The following is a 16305-nucleotide window of genomic DNA, read 5'->3' on the forward strand; positions in this document are numbered from 1 at the left end:
ACTCGGACTCCTTACGATTCGGCGCGAACAATCGGTAAGTAGGAAAAAGAAACAGCGGAAAAATATGGGGGAAAACGAGAGAACGCATGCGCAAAGAGGATACTGATGGAGCGTCTCACAATCAGTAGCAACGAAAGTTTCCGGGAATGAAACTTCTAAGAGGACAAAGCCTCCGCGAGCCTCTGTCGGTTCCCCTCTTCCTTCTTTTCACCGGTGAGCTACGGCCATAAAGTCGGAGGCACACCGTGAACGGTTCGAGGGAATAACAGAAGAATATATTTTCCGGGGTAGCGGAGGTGAACTGAGGTGAACGTCGTCGACCGAACGACTACGGACAGAACAGAAGCGCAATCAGGAGAGCGAGCGAGCTAACGAACGAACGAACGAACGAACGAGAGAAAGAGAGAGAGAGAGAAACAGAGCGGTACGAACGCGTCATTGTGAATGGCGCTCCTAGTGATAAAGGTGGCTGCGGAACACTTTCGATTTCGTATCAGATGGAAATTGTGCTTGAAATGAATGTTACAATGAGTACCACCGTCCGTTGATCTAACGCGGTGCGGCTTTTACCGATTTTACCGATCGGTGCTCGTTCCGTGTCGGCTATCCGACGAAGAAATGCGAGCAAACACGAAAAGAAGAACGACGGCAGCAGCCGGATTCCGGTACGATCATCCGTAAAATCCTGCATAGAGAGCATCGTGGCGTTCGTTCGCGCAGAGTGGACTGTTCTCTGCAACACCTGCGGTGCATGATTCCATGCATTGTTGGTGAGTGTGCGTATCCGCGTACGCGTATACACCTACCTATATGTATACCTGGCGTGCTACGCTTCTAAATACCTATACGTTATCAGACCAAGGGAGTAACGTAGGGATCACTGTTGTTTTTTTTGTTCTCTCTCTCTCTCTCTCTCTCTCTCCTCTTCTCTTTTTTCCTCTCCTCTCCTCTCCTCTCCTCTCGTTTGAGCGCGTACGTGAAAAACTGTTCTTTTGCTTGCCGCGCGCGATAGAAACACGGGGACAAGCTGCCGCGAGTTATTGCTTTGACACGATGACACGATTGTACCACGGGGAACGTGATCGTACTGTGAATGGAGGTCCGCTCAGTCCGCTGTCGAGTTTACACGGGCACTCGACCCAAAGTGTTTGAAAGTTAGCCGACGACAACGACGACGACGACGAGCCGAGCAAGAGACAGGGCACAGGGCTGAACGGAATGAACGAACGACTCGACGGAACTCTCACAAGAGATTATCCTCTCCTTCTGGATGTTATTATTATTGTTTCGTAGAAATTCACTGTAAAACTGGGAGTGCCGCCGAACTCTGCACAAGTTGAACATGCTCCGAAACTGCTGCTCGGAATTTTACATTACACGCAAGGAACGGTGGCTCCTTTACGTTACGAATGTAATATGGTGTCTTGAACGATTGGTTTGAGTTTGAATGGTTCGTGGGAATTCACCGAGGATGTCAGACGAGCCCGCGATTCGGAAGGCCGTGGACGGTGTACCAGTGGAACTGGCATGAAAATGTGGTGTTAAATAAGTGTCCTCTGTGGTGTACTGCTAACGGTGCTTAACCTAACTTCTCCTTCGACTTCGACGCTTCTAAATACATACATAAATAAGTACATACACGGCGCGGCGTTTTCTCTCGAGTAACGTTCTCTCGACGAGACACACGCTCGTAACCGAAAGAACGCTGAACGGGGAAACTTGTCGTCCACTTTTCCCCACTGTTTTTCCTCTCTCACGTGTTTACCGCAACGTTTTCTTACCGCTGTAATACATGTTTTTTTATCAGTGTCGAAAGCTCCCGAGTACGATAGAGCACCGAGCCACCTTTTGTGAAACAGTGAACGCGATACTGGCACTCTTCTCGGTCGAATTTCGGCGATGAACGACAGAACCGATCGTCCTCGCGATATTTCCACGAACGCATTTTTAACGGCGTCGCCGTTCGTCGCTTACGTTCAGAGATCTAAATCTTATAGATTTATTTTCATTTTTTTTCCTCCTTCACCTTGATCATCGTTTTCTTGCCACCTGCTGCCAGTATCTCTCTACGATACTTCGATTCCTTCGTTGTAGACACGCATGTAAATAGAGTCTATCGTTGTTCATGATCAGCATTTTATCAGGAGCACCATTGGTTGTCCTCTTGTTTTAGTTTAGCATAGGTAACAGGCAGTTTTGCTATTTAGTAATCAACGCAGTCTTTTCAAGCGACCGAATTAAACGACATAGGGGTACGTTATACCTTGCCTAATGTTTCTACGATCTCTGCGAAAGATTCTAACGATCCGTCGTTAAACGCAAGAATATATATATATAACATTGGTTCGTACGTTGCGACGCGTAGTGTGTTCAGATCCTTTGCAGTCGATTTTTGTGCACGCCGTACACATCGGTAGTTACGTGGAACTGGTGACTGCCATGGTGATAGTAATGCCAAACTATAATCTAGTGGGAAACTATCGAACAGAAAAAATAATGGCTGGATGAAATGGATGATATAAGGCACGCATGCTCTGGGAATTGATGGGTGTATGCTTTTCCTGCAGGAGACCTATAGGCAGCAGGCTAAATAATAAAATCTCAGAGCATATCTCAGCACCGGTAACACCCCTCCATGTTTGTCTGGAGGAACAAAGAGGACCAGAACTGGGCTCTCGCGACGCCTCGGCTCGTAAGCCACAGGTAAACTTGATCGTTCCACCTGTACGTGTAACATAAAATACTGGATACGCGAACCAAGTCTTGTGCTTTCCAGGCTAAGAAATTCTTTGAAAAGCAGAAAACACAGGAAAGGTGTAGCGAAGAAGAAGCGGAGACAGAATTGTTTAGACTCGAGGCAGAAGATTTGAAACAGAGTCATTCGAGCATGGCCAATACTATCAGTAATATGAAGATGAACCAGAAGGTGACCAACCGCCTCAAGGGACTGGTGAGCAAACGTCGTAAACGGTTTATGGAAGATGGTTTTGATCTTGATCTCACATGTATCCTTTTATCGGCAAATATCGTCGACTACACCGAACGTGTAGCATAACCTGTTTCGTTTATGTATTCCTTAATTCCATTAATTTCTATTGACGACAGATATCAGGGATAACTTGATAGCGATGGGTTTCCCCGCTGAAAAGCTGGAAGGAGTCTATAGGAATCACATCGACGATGTTGTTAAATTGCTGGAGTATAGACACAAAGATCATTATAAAATTTACAATCTGTAAGTGTCGGTGTACGCGAACGCGCTCGTTCGTTTGCCTGTTTTTTTTTACTCTGTATTGACAAGAAACGCTTGAAAACGATTGAAAAATAATTTTCAGCTGTTCGGAGAGGTCGTACGACTTTAAGAAGTTCAAACAACGGGTAGCTACTTATGCGTTCGACGATCACAATCCGCCGATGTTGGATCAAATAAAACCGTTCTGCGAAGATGTGCACCAATGGCTTTCCGAGCACCAAGAAAACGTAGCTGTAGTTCACTGTAAAGCGGGCAAAGGTCGAACAGGCGTGATGGTTTGTTGTTACCTTCTCCACACCAAACAATTTCCCACAGCCACAGAAGCTCTTAACTATTATGGAACTGAAAGGACGCACGATAGGTAACTAACTAACTAACTCTACCTATAGTATGAACAATATTTTGCGAGCGTTGTCTTGGACAGAATTGGGCATTCGGACTCTCGATAACCGCATGAATCGTTAACTCTGCTCTGCCTTTGTCGGCTACATATGTAGTACATAGACCATAAGTACGTAGGCTATCGTTTCATTTCGTTGTTTGTTCCTCGTTATTCGTACAGGAAGGGGGTAACGATACCTTCTCAGAGAAGGTACGTCGATTATTATGCAACTCTTGTTAAGGAGGGATTGAATTATCAACCGGTTAAATTGTTGTTGCGGAAAATAGAACTGGATCCAGCGCCTATATTTCACGGAGGTCAAGGATGTAAGCAAAGACAGCCTAAGGTTACCTATATAAGTAAGCTGCGAAATTTTTATGCAAACTCCCTGATTTCATCATAAATCATTTGATAAAACTCGAAATTTGTTTGTGTGGTATGTGTATGTATATGTATGGTCTGTGTATGGTAGAAATTCATAACGAAATGCATAAAATATTCGCAGTTTATTTAGCAGTGAACGAAAAGAACGACGCAAGATGATGCAGGATAATAATATACAGCCTTGTATTTCAGATTTGCATTGCGTAATATCCGAGTCGAAGAAGAGGATATTTAGTTCCGATATAGTAGAAGTACGAAAAGGAATAGCGACCGTCTGCATCCCCTTGAAGCATAGCGTCGCGCTGACCGGGGATATACGAGTAGATTTTTTTAATAGGCCAAAAATGAAGCGAAAGGTAATCTCGACAGTTTTATTCGTCGAACTACGTGCGTTCTCTCTCTCTCTCTCTCTCTCTCTCTCTCTCTCTCTCTCTCTATCTATCTATCTATCTATCTATCTATTGAAAATCCACGATCGACCAATCGTATTGTCCAACCCGCAGGAGAAATTGTTTCATTTCTGGTTCAATACGTTCTTTGTGCGGGACTACTTCACGCCAGAATACGATAACGGAGAGTTACCGATCGATCGATCGACAAGGGCATTGAGTTGCGACGGTACAACTATGGAGTTGCCGATGGTGATGTCACAGATGAAGCCTAGGGCAGGATCGTTGGCTAGCCTCGGACCTATGCCACCTACGTTGGTCTTAAGTATAGACAAATGGGGCTTGGACGATGCACACAAGGACAAACATCACAAAGCGTACAGTGCGGACTTTAAGGTAGGCGTCGTCGTCGACACGACTAACAATAAGCGACCCGACGACGAACACCTACAGGACACGCGGTTTCAACTACCTTGAAATTTCGATGATATTTAGATATGTTGCAAGTTTCAGTATTCGGACAAAACTTTTCTTTGAAAATAGTAATTTCCACGACGTATCTCATTGTCAGAATCATCGAAATCGGAGGGTAGCTAATCATTCGATCACGGTTTTATCTTTGAGGGATTCGAATCTGTTGCAGGTTAGCTTATTTATGCACCGAGTGGGCGGTAGTATGTCGCAAACTGTGCCAGTCACGGCAAACAGAACCGGGGAGGGAATTCAAATAGGGATGGGAGGACAAGAAACTCCCAGCGAGTCGAGCGAAGCGGACAGCAGCGAATGCGATACGACTGGAGATACGACCGGAGATGAAGATGGGGAATCTGGTGAGTCCTCTGCATCTCTGGTGATGAATCACCATCCCCTTACACATAGCAGTAGCCGTACACACGTTAGTACCCACCAAAGAGCTAGTCTCAGAGAAACTGCAAAAGGTTTACTTCCGCGAGGGGAAAAGAGTAGAAGTAGTCATCGACAGAGCAGTAGTAACGTCAAATGTTCTTCGGCACTCGTACGTTCAGCTACCTTGGACACATAGTGACTAGCAACTATGTATGTATGTATGTATGTATATACACACACACGTTTCGTTGAAAGCTTTGTACTTAAAAGTTACTTTACAGTTCTCTGAACTGGCATTCAAGCTTTACAAGTTCACGGCAAAGGATGGATCAACCCACTTTGTACTACTATTAGCTTTTCGTTTCTGCCAGCATGAAATGCCCCAAGTATTCGACCACTCGAGGACGCATTGGTTTCACACTTTTTGTCGTTCGGCACCAAGCAATGTTTATAGCCCGTGGATCCGATGCGAGGGAGTCTTATGTCGCTTCAGAAACTAGCTCTTTTTTTAATTCAAACAAAATTACAGTGACACGTCGTCGCTGCGCGTCGATCGGACCGAATCTTTCGGAGAAAACTCACACCTTCCGAGATTTCTCAAATTGTATATATTGTAGTGCGCGAGAGAGAAAGAGAGTGAGAGAGAGAGAGAGAGAGATTTCTCTGTTCAATAGATTTTCAGAATACGCAGTCGACATCGGTCGATTGTTTGTTTGGAGCGTCGACCCGAAGGCTCGCACGGTCCACATTTTTGTATTGACGCGTCATATCTCGCGATTAAAGATTCCATACAATGTTCTGAACGAAAGACGACCGGTAGCCGAGACATTGCATGTTTCTTTAGTAGCGTGTTTGCCAGAAACTATTATTTATTCTTTGCTAAACGATAAGTACTCTAGAATTCGACTGGTTGCGAGTTTCGAGCGGGAGTTATTCATAACGGTAACCCATTTAGACACGTAATCTTACTTTTATGGTTCATCTACTTCTCTCATACAATCTTCCAAGTATTTCGCATCGTTGATCGTTCAGCGTTACTGTCCGTGACAGTGTAGTCGAATGTTACACACTTACACATGCGCGCGCGCGCGCACGCACGCACGCGATATTTAGATAAGGGAAGTTATTCACCGTCGTGATCGAAGGCGAGAGTTTTTTACGTACGCGCAATTTTATACAATAATGACGTACTATGTACGAAACTAGTATTCGGTTTGGAAGTTGTGCGGGGAGAAACCAGTTTGCGGAAACCGACGCGATCGTTTGTACTATAGTACACGTTCCGATCGCTGTATTCCACGTGATCATTTTCACTCGTTCATTCGTTGATTCGTCTATCCGTTGATTGGGAAAACGCCGGAGCTGATTTCCATAGTTGTTTGATGTGTGCGGACGGTCGTCGTCGGACCATGTAACATAGCGTTCGCGAATGCGCAACGAAATGTCATCTTCTCAATGGAATCGCGCGAAACATTAGCAGGCTGTGCAATTGTCGAAACCTTTTATTCCTCAATGTCTGTTCGATTGTGATTTTTGTATCGTCGTCGAGGCACGGTCCGTTTCGACTAATAAACCGTGTAGCGTCGCGTAAAATGATCGAAAATTCGGAAGTCACGCGACCGAACGTAACATGCATAGACATCTACGTTCTTTTTTCCGTTGGTCGATCGTTTTCACGGACTGCAGCCCACGCAGACAATCGGATCGCGATCGACGCCGTAAAATTCAGTTTTAAAGAAGCGGTCTTAAAACTGACATTTTGCGGATGACAACGATCATCGGAACGGTCGTCTATACGCACCCGTGGAAATTGATCATTCTTATTATAAAACGTGTATAACGAAACAGTACGAGTTTTTCGGTTTGTATTTATTATATATTGGCACGCGGTCGAGTAGGAAATCTTTCGTCAAATCGCAATCGGAATTGTTTTCTCGCGTCCCGATTTAAGAAGACGCGCGTTGATCTGAATTTTTCTTTGTCCGACTTTCCAGCAACGTTTTCAAAATTTCGGCGTGTTCCCGCTGATGTGAGACTAGAAAGGAGATTTCAGAAACCGTCGAAACGACGACGCGGTCTCTCGAGGTTTCGGCGGTAAGCAGCGAACTCGCCGGGAACACGATGCGAAAGAATTACAAACGCTTCGAGGTTTCTTGGGCGGCTGTGTTCGAAACGTTAGCCTCGCTTTTTTTTTTTGCGTACTCGTCCGAAAACTGTGTCGCGCGTCTGTAGTTCCTTCTCTCGAATCTTTTACCCCTCTCCTTTTTAGATCGCAGCGCTTGAACACGCGTAATCATTTTCAATCCTCGTTTCCACAACGGAACGGTGCATGAGTATGGAGATACACCGCAAAGCGTACTATGTTATACATTATACATATAACCCCACCGCACGCGCACGCGTTCTGGTCCATGAGAAAGACAATTCGAACACACCGCTCTGTATCCGTCGTTAACTTTTCACTTTTCGTCCCCCTTAGGAATGTACGTCGAACGGATATTTCAACGCCTGTACATGTTTTTCATTTTATTCTGAGTACTCGTATCGTTGCATGTTAATAGTTGATACTCGTAGTTTTGCAAGTTTTTATAACGTCTGAAATATGTAAAATTGATACGCACACCATCTCTATCTTGTATTGTGTAATGATTACTTTGTGATACTATTATACTTCTCATTATTAATTGTACCGTTGTTATACATTTATTCTTATTAATTATTATTATTGTTGTTGTTATTATTATTATTATTATTATTATTATTACTATTAGCGCTACTACTATCGCTACTACCATTATCACATTACTATTACCACCAACACCAACACCACCACCACCACCACCATTACTATTACCGCTACTGTCGACATGTTCGTTATTGCAAACGCTGCTGCTGTCGTTGCAACAACAGTACCGCTTATAGAGACATTTTCGGTATTATCGTTGTCGTCGTCATCATCATCATCATCAGCATCATTATTATTATTATTATCGTCATCATCTGCATTATTATTATTATTATTATTATTATTATCATATTCTTATTATTATTATTACTATAATTATTATTCTTATTCGCTAATAAAATGTTAGCGGTTTCTAAACGTAGCTTTATGTTATGAACATATTCCTGTAACATAGATTTTAATACATACACGTTATGACAGTAAAGATGCACATTCGTGGTATAATTCTATTCGCGTGTCTCGATTCTCTGTAAAGTGTAAAAGTGTAAAGGATAAGTTTCTCTCGCGTGGCATTCTGGAGTCGACGATTTTAGCAAAGAAACTTTTGTAGTAAACACACCGCGAACCGAGGAATCGAGAGTACCACCAGGAAAACGTTTCTGCTCGGTTCGTCAGCTTTCCAGGAGCTTACGGTCGACTTTTCCGATCCGGGACAGTCGCGCGACATTCTTTCGCGGACCGGGTGGAGGTGTATGCATTCTTCTTTTCCTGTCGTCTTGCATGCGGGACTGCATCGGCGTAATGTAAACTGCAACCGACACGCGTCAACGCGAACGTACAGTGGCGGCCGTAGCAGGTAAACTCGGCAGAATGAAACTTTTGTTGGCGACGCGCTTCGACGATGCATAAACTATATAGTTAGACAGAAATCAATCGGTTTTATTTGATTGTATTGTGAAATCTTTTCCGAAGTAAGTCTTAAGAGATAGGAAGTGTAAGCGAGTATGGATATATATGGCTGCCAATGTATGCTCGTTTGTCGACTGTACATAGTACATACACGGTGGAGGTAGGGGTGCTGTTCGCGTAGTTTGTAATTCCTGTGTCGAAAACGAAAACGTGCGTTTGTCAGCTAGAACGGGAGTGGTAAAATTGAACGGTTCGGTTGTTGAAATGGATTGGCGTTTTAGCGCAACTCGCGAGACAGAACTGGACAGAGAAAATCGTGAATTCGCAAACTAGGAGAGAGATACGGAGAGATACGGGAGATCGGAAACGAAAAGGAAGGTCCGCAGAAACCTCGCTTCGTCCTCCACCGCAAACACACAAGTTACACCTCCGTAGACGTAGCGCACTCGAGTACCCGACCAAACAAACCTGTACCGATAACTGACCAATTTTGTGTCTGTGTGTCTGTCTGTTCACCCCTAGTGGACATGGACCAACGAGTCGGCCGGTACCGCCTTCTCTCGAACGGAGGATCGATAGATGTTTTGTGAGTTCATCGGCAGTCATCCATTCATGGGAATACCACCTTTCTACGTTGGTACCGCGGGAATTTTCATTTTCCAAGCCCGTCGTTCGATCGGAGTATGTTCGGCTGAACGATACATACAATAGAACGTCGGTCCCGGAGAGCAACGGGGCCTGCCACGAACCAACCAATCGTCTCGGGGTTCGAACACTCTTTTTTTTTGTAACGATGCGATGCACGGGCCCGGTAACCCCGTGCCGCGCGTTTCCTTTCCTTTCCGTTTCCTACTCCTCCTACATTACTCCTTCGTCCCTAGCCCTGGCACGCTGCAAAGCTGCAATCCCACACACGCACGCGCGCGCGCGCGCGTCTTTCTCCGACAGTGGCGGATTTTTGCTATTCTCGTGCAAACTCTTGTTGCTCTCGAAGCTACTCGCGCTCGAAAACCTGAAAACTCGGTCCGAAGCAATTTCTAGAATATTTGCCGTCACAGGCCCCCGGTGATAGGCGATCGATAAATCCGCCATTGGTCTCGCTGGTTCTCCCTCGAAAGAGAAAATCACTCGAGTACCGTCGACGCGTTGTCGATGTAACGTTTCTTCTGTTTTCTGGCGACGACGAGGAATCAGTTTTTATCGATGTTCCGGAAGAAGAAAAGGTATTTTCGTAACGTTAACGCTTTACCTACCGGAGGCCTGTCAATTACATACGTTGTATATGTATACATATACGCTATACGTTCCTCCTCGGTGACTGTGCTACGATATAGGTGTAGGTATATCGAGGAAGTAACTTAAAGATCTTTTGGAATTGGAAATTGATGGATCACGTTACCGGGGGTGACTGGTTGGTTCGCGCGTCTGTGATCGATAACGAAACATGATCAAGAGAGATCGCGAATCATAGAGAGGATTTGTACAATCTACGATTAACCCTTCGAGTGGATCGATCGGTTCAAGCTTGTAAATGCGAAAACACGCGTCGAGAGTCGAGATTTTCTGGTGAACCTAATGTATTCGTGATCGAGTAGCGCCATTCCGAACTCCGAAGTCCACCTAAAGGGTTAAGTAGCCGCCGGTAGGTTACGTGTTAAGAAAATTGTAAATCGACGGTGGCGACGATAATATCTGTTGTTAGAAAATTCTGTACTCATTGTAAACAATTTAAGTATCCCCCCGTTCGTCGAACGAATAGAAAAATTGTCTCGCTGTGACGGGACGCGCTTGTCTGATTTTCGCAGGAACGTTTGCACCCTTTCGAAGAACGGCCGATCTTTCCCGATGTGGAATCGGGACGAAGCGTCTCGAAGGATGCACGGCGGGAACACCTCTGGACCGTTTTCGCGAAACTCGACCGCAAGTCGAATAGCGAACGCCAACTCGAAAGCGTACGAAAGTGCGCAAAGTTCCTAGAATGATCGAAAATGAGAGCGAGATTGTGGGAAGAGTGCTCGTCGAACCGATATACATAAATATGCATGTATGTATGTATGTATCGCATCAATATTCGGACAATCTTAAAAAGACGATAACTTTCTCAACATCGGACCATGACCATACTACATACTTGGATTTTTCCACAAGTTGAAACAATTAGTTGAAGAATTTTTTTTTCATATCGAAAATTTTAAAAATATGTAAGCTACTTAAAAGCTACTTAAGCTAGTTAAAAATATGAAATATGAACGCGCGAGTGGTTATGTACATACAGTGTTATGTATACACATATGTATATGTATATCGAAGCGAGAGCGAGTTGTAACATATGTATGTAAAATGAACGTGACGCGCGGGATGTATCGCGAAGCGAGCGAGCAAAGCCGAGTCGCGAGTCGCGTTTCGAGAGGACGGCGAGAAACGTTCCTCTGCGAGAATGCGGCCTTCCTAGTTCACGTAATCTTCGACCAAGGGATAGAGCGAAAGCTTATTTTTTCTAAGGATCCGCACGCGCGCGCGTCCCGAACGATCAACGATCGCGCGATCGATCGGAGAAAGTGTTTTCGCGAACGAGAAGTTTAGCCAGGATAGTCCAGCAAAACCGACTATGACTGCAAAGAAACTGTATTTTACCAGCACGTCATGTCCCATCCCGTCCCGTCCCGCTCGCTTCGCCTATATCGCTTTATCGCTTTGCTTTGCCTCGCCTCGCCTCGCTCTGCCCCGCAATACTAAATTCTGCCGACAAAAAATATAGAGAGGATCATCCTCCCACGAAGAACGGAAACGAGTCGAACGTGTTATTCGCTTCACGACGAACGGTGTTTGTTCGCTCGAGCGACTTTTCCGGGCGTGCCTCGTCGCTCACAAGCGTAATCTTCCCAGCGCAATTGTATGAATTTCGTTAGAATTAGTTTCACGGTACGATAAATACGTTAGTACACGATCGTTGCGTCGCGTAAAGGCGCCAACGATACGATTCGACGCGAGGAACGCATTCTCATCGAGATTCGAGGTTCTGTTGGATGAACCACGTGATCGTATTCAGTATTCGTACGTTCGATTTTTCTGTTGTCGCAACGAGATATATCTGTATATGTATGTGTACATATATATCATCGAGACGAAGGAGAAAAGCCGAACAAGATCGGCGAACATCGAAGAGAAAAGCAACGGGGAAGAACACACGGGACGAAGAATCGTATCGAACCCCGGGCTCGATTCGGTTTAGGGGAAAGTAGAGAAAACGGAGAATGATCGCGAGGCGAGCGATAAGTTTCGCGTATATATATATAGGATGGGGCAGCGAATCGCGAATCACCCGAGAACGGATTAGTAAATTTACCTCGTTTGAAACAGTTTTTTATTCATCGAATTAGCGTCGTGATCCGCCTAGCGATCGCGTCGCGGTCCTCCCTCGTTCTTCTTTTATCTGCTGTGACACTTAAACGCAAGGTAAACTTACTAATACACGTTTCTTTTCAATCCACTCACCCCACCCACCCGTGTCAAACGAATAATAGCATGCGTGCGCGTGCCGGCGCGACATGTATTTATACGCATCCCTCTCCCCCCCCCCTCTCTCTCTCTCTCCTGGAACGTATTTTTTCCTCGTACAGAGTTCACGAATACCGTTTTATAAGTGACAACAACAACAGCAACAACACCTTTTAAGATTAACTTTTATATGTTTCATGCGGAATGTTCAAAAATATAAATAAGATGCATTATTTTCTCTGTGATATTGTATGCGAGAGCAGAACTCTTCCAGATTTTTGTTCCTCACCCGACTGTTTACCGTTTTTTGTCTCTGTTTTCGAACGTCGAGCATCGGAGAACTTTCGGCTGTGGATTTGTTGTTGGTTTCCGTCGTCGCGAACGTACAGGGGAGAAGGAAAGGTGAGAACGCGAGAAATGCGCGGAGAGGGGGGGGGGCACCTTTCCATCGACTAATTACCCATCTACATATACATACATATATCGCACGCTCGCTCGCTCACACTCTCTTCCCCACCCTCGCGATCGTTTGCGCGTTCGCAATCGAGCTCTCTTCCTTATTGTACCTATTTAATTGCGGATGGAATTTTCACGAGTTACTGACACGCTGGCTCTGCTTACAGGGGAGTCGACGTATTTGTGACTTTGAAACTAGCTCCGGCGGGGACCGGTCCGAGCTAAACTCCTTTCAGAAACCGTCCACCTGACAGCACGTGATACACACGATATTGATCGGTAGCCAACAAATTCAGCCTGCGTCTCTGCCAGTCCATCGCTACGCACCTTCTTAACCGCTGCGTTTCCCTCTCCGTTGCCGTTGCCGCTAATCGCCGGGACAGTTTCGAACATTCTCGCGCTGCGCTCCATCTTATCTCCTTTTTCAAATTATGCTTATCGTTTGTAACACACCCCGGCCCCGAACTGAACATCCTCGATCGACCTTGTCGACCTCTCGATGATCAAATGTACCGCGCCGATTCGATTATACATAGGTTTGCCGATTTTCGATCGGCCCCCCTCCAAACGAACTTTTTCGCTCTCGACGATCAATGTACCGCGTGAGCGCGTTGTCGATTTATTTTAATTAAACGTGACTCCGAATACGCGACATTCGTTGGACGATTTTATACGACGAACGGCGCGGCGATCGCGTCGCGACCGACTCCGATCCAACAACGTCTGCTTTCGATGCTCGTTCCGTGTTCGCGTCGAGAAATCGATCGTTTTATTCGTTTTAACGGGACACTGATTTCTTTCGATAATTCCGATTGTTAACACGTCGGTAAAAAACGTTCGGTCGTCGAAGCGATATATTTCGCGCGTCCAGAAACTTCGCACCGAGACCACCGGGAATCGAATCCGCTTGTTTCTCTTTTAAGTTTGTCTCGCGCTCTGCTTGTCATTCGGTGTAAGATTCTCGACATTGTTATTTATGGAAATTTCAATCTTCTCAACGAACAAAGTACAAAGCAGCACGAACGGATCTCAAGCGTTTGCCTTTTTTATAAGAAGAGTATAGGAAGAAGTATATTTAAGATGTGTTTTGTACGATCGATGTCGAGAGAGATCGGTTGGGCTTACGAGGTGTTCCGCGGTACGCCCCGTTCGATAGTGGTCGTCGCCGCGCCGCGCCGCACCGCACCGGGACGAGAATGGATTCTTCGTTTCTTCGACTGGTTTATTGGAAACACTTTGTATGGTTTTTGCGTTACAAAATATTACGGACAAACACGTACGGACTCGTATCGTATACCTGTCGACCTGTCGATACACTGAGAACGAGGATTGCAATCCGCGGTGTTGGAAGATCTTGCGTTGCGTCGTTGCGTTCGCTTCTTTTTTCCCCGGTTTGCGAATGGCGACGAATATTCGATGCGATGGCGCGGCGTATCGGACAATCCCGTATCCTCGAATACTCGAATGGAATCGATGGAGCGCACCGGTATCCTCAAAAGGAAGCGACGTTACACAACCTGTAAAGTAAGAGATATATCGTACAATACAAGAAAAGTACAAGTTCTTTTTACGGTAGAATCGAACCAAGAAGCAACGGGAGAGCCGTTTCTTTTCGCACCTCGATCGAGAAAGGGTCTAGTCGGTGTCCCGGGCTGCGATGTACGGTATACATTATACATATAACCGATGTGCGGCGCCGTTTTACCTTCCTCTGCCCCGTCCTCTGCTGAACCCTCCTCTTCCTCGACCGGTTACCTTGCCCTTCGGCGGCGGAGACTTCGGTCTGAGAGCCTCGATCCGCTCGGTGCACCCTGTTGTGATCTGACCGTTTGCGAAGTAGCTGGTGTAGAGATCAGCGTTGAAGTTCGTGTTGGTCAACTCGGGTCCAACGGTAAGCCAGCCGGGCCGAATGGTGGTGTCGCGGCCAAACAGGTGCAACCTAGGCAACGGTGTACGCATTAGAAATTCGTCGGTCGGTGGAAAAATTCGAGCCCCCAGAACCCGCGATAAGAAGCTCACCGTCGTCTGCCAAGGCAAAAGTGCTCGATTATGTGAAAGATTTCAACGGGTTTCTCTATGGAACCGTACTCGGGCTCCTCCGATATGATCAAGTCTATATCCACGTTCGCGTGAATAAAGTCCCCGTCGGTGGATCGTCTGACGGTCCCCTTGATTCCCATCAGGCAATGCTCCTTGGTCCTCTGTAGCACGGCTTTGCTGTCCAAGTTCTTGCTGTGGCCCGGGTTATCGATGTTGGTGCGGATCCAGCAGATATCTTCGCATCGTCTGAAACCCCATTTGCGAAGACAGAAGCGTCCCATGTCGAGGCCGTCGCTGCTGCCGCACCAGAGGAACACGAAGCTTCTATTCGCTGCCACTTCGCCGATATCCAGCTCCATTATCTACAAAACGACTTTAACTAGTGCCCCGCGCCACCACTGTTTTTCCAGTAACATAGGCTGTATTTCTATTTCTATTTCTACCTGATCCCAATTCCACAGTTGCACGTTGGTCGCCCCGCACGTACGCTGATACTCCTCCAGCGGGGGTTCGATTAGTATTACATCGAATTTGCAATTAAGCTCCTTTAAATTGTACGCGAGCAAATCCGTTTTCAGGTACATTGGCGGAGTCGCGGTCTCTGCTATCAGGTCATCCTTCAGTTTGATTAGCTCTCGCAATTTCGGGTACTCCTCGAACCTGTCCGCGAGGCCCACGTCTCTGATGAAATTCTGAGGTCGCTGACCCGTGTCGATAAAGTGCTGGCAATAATCGTTGTGAGGATTCGACGATTGCGTGCCCTACACAATTTCATTTCAATCTCTTTACAATCAAATCCAAGTCCAAGTAAATTTACTTGTCATTTTACTATTTTGATCAAACAATTTTTTGTCATTGTCAGCCATATAAAACAAGAAGCTGTTTCGTCTTAACGACAAAGGTAAGTAAATTACATTGAATTACATACCGAACGGATTCGATGAATTATTTAAAATTAATATTCGTTTGTGAAATAATTAGTGGCCATATACACTGTACACTGTACCTTGAGGAACGTTGAAGAGTCTTTGTAAACGATCTCATCCGTCGGGCCCGCGTCATTCTTCGAATCTTTCGCGCCATTCACAGACCTCTCGGACACCGATTTCACACGTTTTCGTTGCGAATCGTCAACATCCGTGCCCAAAATGTGTCGCAACTCGTCCACGCTCGAAACGCCAAGCTACAACGATAAACGTTCGATCATTTTCTAATTTACTTATACCGTATGCCCTGATGTCGTATGCTGTTGCTCCGTTTGGATCGCAGCACCAACCATAACCTCGAGAATGTCGCAGCGAATCTTTTCTCACCGTTTGCGCCAGAAGTTTCTTGCGTTTCTGAGATCGTTCGCGAAGAGTCTGAAGCATAGTCTTTCTATAGAAGGAACAGCTGACGGAATCTCAGTTATCGTAACAGGTTCATTGCTGTTGGGATAACCCAGACGCAGCTCGCGACTCGC

At 45.8% G+C, this 16305-nt stretch overlaps 2 protein-coding genes across 7 annotated transcripts; one reads left to right on the forward strand and one right to left on the reverse strand.

The window, feature by feature from the left end:
- Nucleotides 1–133: 133 nt before the first annotated feature.
- On the forward strand, nt 134–13322 carry Pten (phosphatase and tensin-like protein). 6 transcript variants are annotated; one of them, XM_076429614.1, is made up of 9 exons: nt 134–770; nt 2568–2703; nt 2777–3005; nt 3106–3235; nt 3336–3614; nt 3816–3961; nt 4212–4375; nt 4523–4804; nt 5052–8072. In XM_076429614.1, exons 1-9 carry the CDS (start codon nt 760–762, stop codon nt 5448–5450), a joined length of 1776 nt encoding a protein of 591 aa, XP_076285729.1. In that variant the 5' UTR covers nt 134–759; the 3' UTR covers nt 5451–8072. The 6 variants fall into 6 exon arrangements, with proteins under 6 accessions (XP_076285729.1, XP_076285741.1, XP_076285733.1 ...); XM_076429626.1 differs by lacking the exon at nt 134–770 and adding an exon at nt 12971–13322 and having other exon boundaries at nt 2530–2703; nt 5052–5238; XM_076429618.1 differs by lacking the exon at nt 134–770 and adding an exon at nt 9372–10566 and having other exon boundaries at nt 2530–2703; nt 5052–5238.
- Mettl14 (methyltransferase like 14) lies at nt 882–16299 on the reverse strand. Its single transcript, XM_076429651.1, has 6 exons — nt 16157–16299; nt 15850–16026; nt 15287–15604; nt 14823–15205; nt 14422–14742; nt 882–14320 (listed from the first exon to the last, which is right to left on the reverse strand). Exons 1-5 carry the CDS (start codon nt 16211–16213, stop codon nt 14505–14507), a joined length of 1173 nt encoding a protein of 390 aa, XP_076285766.1. The 5' UTR covers nt 16214–16299; the 3' UTR covers nt 882–14320; nt 14422–14504.
- Nucleotides 16300–16305: the final 6 nt, after the last annotated feature.

Source organism: Lasioglossum baleicum, chromosome 1 (genome assembly GCF_051020765.1).
Source record: "Lasioglossum baleicum chromosome 1, iyLasBale1, whole genome shotgun sequence".
NCBI classification, from domain to species: Eukaryota; Metazoa; Arthropoda; class Insecta; order Hymenoptera; family Halictidae; genus Lasioglossum; species Lasioglossum baleicum.